The 6,557-nt window shown below is 34.9% G+C and overlaps 1 protein-coding gene across 1 annotated transcript; it reads right to left on the reverse strand.

Annotated features, from left to right (window-relative positions):
- Window positions 1-1,544: 1,544 nt before the first annotated feature.
- On the reverse strand, window positions 1,545-2,075 carry LOC132350674 (PEST proteolytic signal-containing nuclear protein-like). Its single transcript, XM_059900019.1, has one exon. The coding sequence runs from the start codon at window positions 2,073-2,075 to the stop codon at window positions 1,710-1,712; it is 366 nt and encodes a 121-aa protein (XP_059756002.1). The 3' UTR covers window positions 1,545-1,709.
- Between the last annotated feature and the right edge of the window lie 4,482 nt (window positions 2,076-6,557).

Genomic DNA, 6,557 nt, shown 5'->3' on the forward strand with positions numbered 1-6,557 from the left:
ATTCATGTATCTTGATATAATTAAATCATGTAAGTAAGAACTAATAGTTCTATATGCATTTCCATTGTTTTACTTGGGGCTTACTCCAAACTCAAATGCAAGTGAACAAAGTATTAGCAATATATACAGGCTGCTTCTCTGGAATTATTACCTATTAAAAGAGCTCAGCGAGTAGGTACCACCAATCAGTGTGAAGCTGCCCCCAAACCTAACATTGTAGGAGTTTTCAAGGAAGTCATTATACTATATGTTTCTTTTATGTGTGACTATGCTTTTAAAGATGTGTTTAACTGTCACGTTAAAAAAGAATTCATATACAATACAAAAGTACAAAATAAATACAATCCTACAACACATAGATTAACAAAATATGTGTGGTCAAAGATTCCATAAAATATGTTTAAAGATGCATTTTCTTTCCTTTTATTTTCAGTATCTAAAATGTGCTTTTGAGAGGCCACTGGTTAATATGTATACAGTTAAAATAAACCATATTACTGTGCTAAATAAGAATTCCTGTAATAACTTCAAATCAAATTGGATTTCACAAGTTAGTAACATAAATACTTTTATAAAGTTACCGAAAGTGCATCTTTCTTATTTTCCATCCTCATACAGTGTTGCCTTTGTGTGTGTGTGTGTGTTTATACCCTTTAAAAAATAAAAACAGCCAAGTATTTAACTATTATGTCCATTTAAATTTTTGGTGGTGGTTTGTTATTTTAAAAAAAACAGCTTCCTTATGATTTGCCTCAAGATCTGGTGGAAATGCTTACAGGAACTAGCTAATAACAAAAATCAAGAGAAGCACATTCAAAATATTCATTTACTTTGGTAGCAAATGGTTGTTCTTTGAAGACTAATAATGAAGGTAGCCATGACCCTCTCAAGTGAAGTGGGCTATTTTAAATACTCAACAGTTTACATAAAATTTTAAAATGTTGTTTTTAAAGAACTAAGCATCTGTATCCACTGATAGCAATGCAATAACTAGCTTATGATGATTTGAAACAAAAAATGCCCATTAGGGGGAAAAAAAGCTGTATTTTAATTTTATCTAATTTACTTTCTCAGTTAATAGTCCAGTAACATTTTTCTCCCAATACAATACTCCCTTCTCTATAAGGCTGTTCCTGGGAGCGAGACAGTTTAGGTTAATAAGGGAGTTAAGCTAGAGAGTAATTGTCTACAGTTTAAATAGACAACTTTTTGCTTCCCTCTTAATGTGTTAATAGTTGTGTGTAATAAAATATGCAATTCTTAGAAAGGTACCATTTCTGATTTTTTTATTATCTATAAGCTTTGGAAAGTAATCACATGAAACTACAAAATTAGTAAATGTCTTGAAATCTGTATATAAAACATAAATTACCTCTAATTTCAAATTCTCATTTATTAGTGTACCACTCAATCTTTAAAAAAAAGAAAAGAAAAGAAAAAAAGGTGGCTTCAAAGATAGTCTTATACCATTCTTTAAAAAAGAGGAAGCTGTTCCTTTTAACTTTACACCCACCCCACACCCCAGTTTCAAAACACATCATTTAATTGTCTTGGTCATGAACATTTCCAAGATGAGATTTTATATTTCACTCCCATAGCTTCTGGTTATCAGAAAACCCATGTTTTCCTTTATTGAAGGAATTTGGTCCTGCTGATGTTGGTGTATCCCTTCCAATAGTCTTCATCCTCATCTTTGCTTCTGGAGGCATTTACTCTGGTTCACTATCCTCATCTTCATTAAAAGCTGCTACTACTGAAAGGGTTTTTGGAGCAAGAGTTGGAACGGTTTCTTTAGGCTTACTTGAGACAAGTTTGATGGATCTGGCTGAGGCTTTCTTTGTTGTCTGACTACCTATGGCAAATCCAAACTTGGAGATCTTTGGAGGCTTTGTTGGGAGGTCTGCAGCTTCTTCAGCTGATCGCTTTTCAGCGCTGCAACTGGAATTTTCCCCTCCATTACTGGAAGAAACAGTCTTAGTTTCCACGGGTTTTTCTGCTTCTTCTTCAGATCCTCCTGCGGCTCCCGTCTGCTGCAGCTTCTCAGGCTTCTCCTCTCCCGCCTTCCCGTCCACCATTTTCCCCCTGTGGCTTCCAAATTTTTAATGTTTTAATAGAAATTTTACGAAGCTAAATGTTTCTGTCTCTAAGATGATCTTTGATACTTCAATGAGCAAAAGCATCTTCCTCTTTCATCTTGGCCATTCTCCTCCTCCAGACATTCCTCATGTCTTACATAGAGAATAGTGCAGTGGTTATGAGACCAAGCTATCAAGCCAGACTACCTGATTTTGAATCTTACCTCCAAAACAATAATGGGTACTGACCCAAACTATTAATAATAATGATAACTAACATTTATTTAAAACTTACTGTTTTATTTAATTCTTACAACTCTATGAGATTAGTACTCTCATTACTCCCATCTATACATGGGAATGGAATTCCCATCTGCAAATGAGGCCCAAAGAGCTAAGTAAATGGCCTGAAATCACTCAACTAATAAGTAGCCAACTAAGGATTTGACTCAGACTTATTGGATTTCAAATCTATTCCCTTAGCCAGCCTTTTTGTATGAATAAAAGAGAAGTGGATCTCATAAATCTGCATGAATGACAAGACAATGTATATGTTGTCCCAAGTGCATGAAGAGAGCAGTAGTTGTCTACAATCAAATTTGTTTTTTTGAGAAATAGAGTTTTCTACATTTCCTTTTTTAATACAAATCAACTCTGAAAGTAGAGTGTTAAATATTGAATTTAGGCCTTTGGTAACAAGGATAGAATATACTCTTGAAGAAAAACACATTTTCCTTAATTGTGACTTTCTGAAATTCTCCTGAGTATTTTATAAAACATCTAAATATCAGGACAGCTGTTAATTAATTTCCTGGAGGTAAATTATTGACTGCAAAACGTTGCTCTGTAGAACCTGGCCTATTAACAAGATTCTTACTGGGACATCCTTTCAATTGTCTTATTACTATGGCAAGGTCAGCAACTGCAGCCCCTTCTAGCTTCTGATATTTTCCCTTACTCCAAACCATGTATGATGTTCTAGGAGAGATGTTCCTTGAGACTAGTCGATAGGTAGTGGCTGAATGTTAGAGACAAGTCCTCCCAAGGGTGTTAAGCAAGGAGCATCAGGAGATGCGGCCTTTTCCGCCCACATCATTATTATTCTTCTGTGAAGATTCTTGTTTCTGGCCAGTGTTTCTCTCCTCCCTCTTCTCTCTTCCCCTCTGTGGAACAGAAGAAAGTCTCACAGTTTTTCCCCAACCAAGTCATCTCTGAACTAAACACCCACAGTGTTTTGTACATTTTATGTACAAAAATATAAAAATGAGTGCTTTGTACATTTTATGTACAAAAATATAAAAATGAGGAAATAAAGCTTCTCTCTCTATGTCTTGCCACATTTATGATTGGCCTTTTATATTCTGTACATCTTGGCAATCATAAATCTGTGGGTTTCTAAAGACCCAAAGATCAGTTAGCACATAAAAAGAAAAACAGACTTCAGATATACTGATTTTTTATCACAAAGATGAACCCAAGTTCTAAGTTAAAGCAGCAGAGCTGGGTCCTGCAGAAAGAAGGGGGGAAGGAAATGAAAGTCAAGCTGGGGGACCTCTGACTGAGGAGGCCAGTGCTGGGGGACGAGTAATCTTCAGGAGTGATTGGAGAAAGGGGGAGATATGACCTCCTTTCTTCCTCCCCATCATACTTTCAAACTACATTTCACTGAAAATTAGGAACAGATAGACAGTGCTGTGTTTGTGGGCACTATCTGATCCCCTGAGTTACTACTAGCCTGATCTTTGCCCTGAAGTCTCTGAAGTCTGTTCACACTTAAAGGACACACATACATAAAGAACTGTGGCATAAGTCTGAATTTTTTTCATTCCATGTCAAGATTAGGTTCAGGACACTACCTGGTAGATTCAACAGTAGCCACCTCAGGTGAACAAGCCTTTTTTGATTTCCCTTTACTTTTTTTTTTTTTTTTTTTTTTTAAAATATTTATTTATTTATTTATTTAAGAGCTCCTGGCTTATTTATTTGTTTATTTTTTTGGCTGTGTTGGGTCTTCGTTTCTATGCAAGGGCTTTCTCTAGTTGCGGCAAGCGGGGGCCACTCTTCATCACGGTGCGCGGGCCTTTCACTGTCGCGGCCTCTCTTGTTGCGGAGCACAGGCTCCAGACGTGCAGGCTCAGTAGTTGTGGCTCACGGGCCTAGTTGCTCCGCGGCATGTGGGATCTTCCCAGACCAGGGCTCGAACCCGTGTCCCCTGCATTGGCAGGCAGATTCTCAACCACTGCGCCACCAGGGAAGCCCGATTTCCCTTTACTTTTAAATGGACAATTTTTTTTTTTTTAGTTAGATTCCTAGTGTTTGGGGTGGTGCCTGGTGTTTCAATCCCAAATATGAGAGAGTTGGTTGCTGGTTCAAAAGACAGAAAAGTCCAATTCTGAGCTATAGAGACCACCTCATGAGAGAACCCAGGTCAGCCCCATAAGACCAGCAAGAAGGTTTTCTATATGTCATACTCCCGAAGATCTTGTCCAGGTCCAGTAATTCTGATGCAATAATATCATTGACCTGATTCATAAGGACATTTCTTTATTATTCCTTGCTCATAATAGGTTTGCTGTAAAGTTTGCTATTTTGAGTTGACTTTATCAAATTGCAATCATCAAGTAGATAATTGCTTCCAAGCTTAAGCAGAATGATTCAAAAATTTAACAAGAAACATAAATTTCAAAATTAGAAATGCCAATATTCATAGGAAGTTTGAGTTTAAGGAGGCCATGAGACCATTTAGTCCAATACCTACACACAAAACGAAGGTCTCAGATCTATTGAACCTCTGCCTCTTAAATCTGAATTTTCACAATTTCTTTATGTAAATAACCTAACACATTTGAAAATTGCTATTATAGCACTATTTTCCTGTACTCTCAAAAATATTTCAATCTTATTTGCAATGAAGATTTGCCCTTGTGGTAGAAAATATATTTTAATACAGTAATAAGCAGCTGGGTACCCGGTCTAGCTTATTAATTAATAAGTTATTTCAATAAATCTTTGCCCACACTGTCTGATTTATCAACTTATTTATTTTGCTAGCAGTACAGAACAGTGAAAACAAAGAATAGAAAAGAAGGAACACAGTAAGCTTGTCATTTACATATACAAAACTTATAGCCCTTCTAAAATATCTTTCTCATATGATGGCATTAGAAGAACAGGTTCTACAATGTAGAAAATAATGAAGTGGTATAATAAAAATTCTAAATAGTTGGAGAAATTTTGCAAATAATTTTCCCTAAATGCAAAATATGGGAAAGGTATATTAGTAAAAAGTGGGAAAGTCAGTGGTGAAATAGAGATGATAAGTGACATGGTTTAGCAAGCTACTTCACTTCTGGGATCCTGCAGAACTCAATTAAAATTCAACTGCAGTTATAAATGACATGCTTTACTAACGTGCTTCCAATAAATGATTATTTCTGATGCACCTAATATAATCATTGAAAGAGAAACCTTAAATTAGAAAGAATTGTTTTGTCTGTCAGTGTATCATTATTACCACCTCCCTTTGCCTGGGTAGAACATATATGGTATTACTTGTTAAGTGGGGAAGTCTTTGAAAATAAACATTTATAAATTAATTACTAGAACAATTATAGTAAATGACTCACTAGAAACCCTTACAGTACCAGCACCGTCATTCTTGAGAAATTGCTAAGAAAATTAATTTTATGTATATGCCAAGATATAATGAAATAGTTACATTATAATACAAAATAATCCATAATAATGAAAACTTATTAGAAAATATTTGCCTCATCAGCTTCTGCCTTGACATAACAAGTTGTTTCTTATAATCATTAAAATTACAAACGTATATCAAGCAAAATTAGATTATGTATATTGATTTTTGTCAATAAATTCAGTATTGGAAGCCTAATGTCTGCTCAGTTAGAAACAATTTTATATTGATAATTAACTCATTTGGAAAGGGAAACAAGGCTATAAAGGGATTGATCCAAATAGATGCTATTTTTTAAGAAAATTAACAGCTGATAATCATTGTGATTTACTGCAATTTATTATTAGAAAACTTTAATGATTGAAAACTTTTGTGTGGAAAAAATCACTCCCTACAGAATGAATCTTTCCCCCTCTCCCCCGACTGCCATCAAGAAAAAGTGGAAAGAGAAAATAAAAGCTGAAATTTATTGTTATACAATTTTCTTGCTAATACTTCATAACAGTGAGAAAATTAGTTCTGTAAGAGCTTTGTTCCATGGAGTTATCCACTGGTAGCACACAAAAAATTTGCTGTCAATGAATGAATGAATGGGTTTTAAACTTCTCAGGCATATGTTGCTTATTGATTGGCATTCTACTCTAAAGATATTTCCTTTTCTCATATTTGTTTACTTATTATTTTATTATATTCACAATAGACTTGTGTATTCCTATTTTATTCAGTGTTGTGTATTGTGATAATGTCATTATTTGTTTTGTTGCTCTAATTATACTATATTTGGC

The sequence above is a fragment of the Balaenoptera ricei genome, chromosome 16 (genome assembly GCF_028023285.1).
Source record: "Balaenoptera ricei isolate mBalRic1 chromosome 16, mBalRic1.hap2, whole genome shotgun sequence".
Taxonomy (NCBI): domain Eukaryota; kingdom Metazoa; phylum Chordata; class Mammalia; order Artiodactyla; family Balaenopteridae; genus Balaenoptera; species Balaenoptera ricei.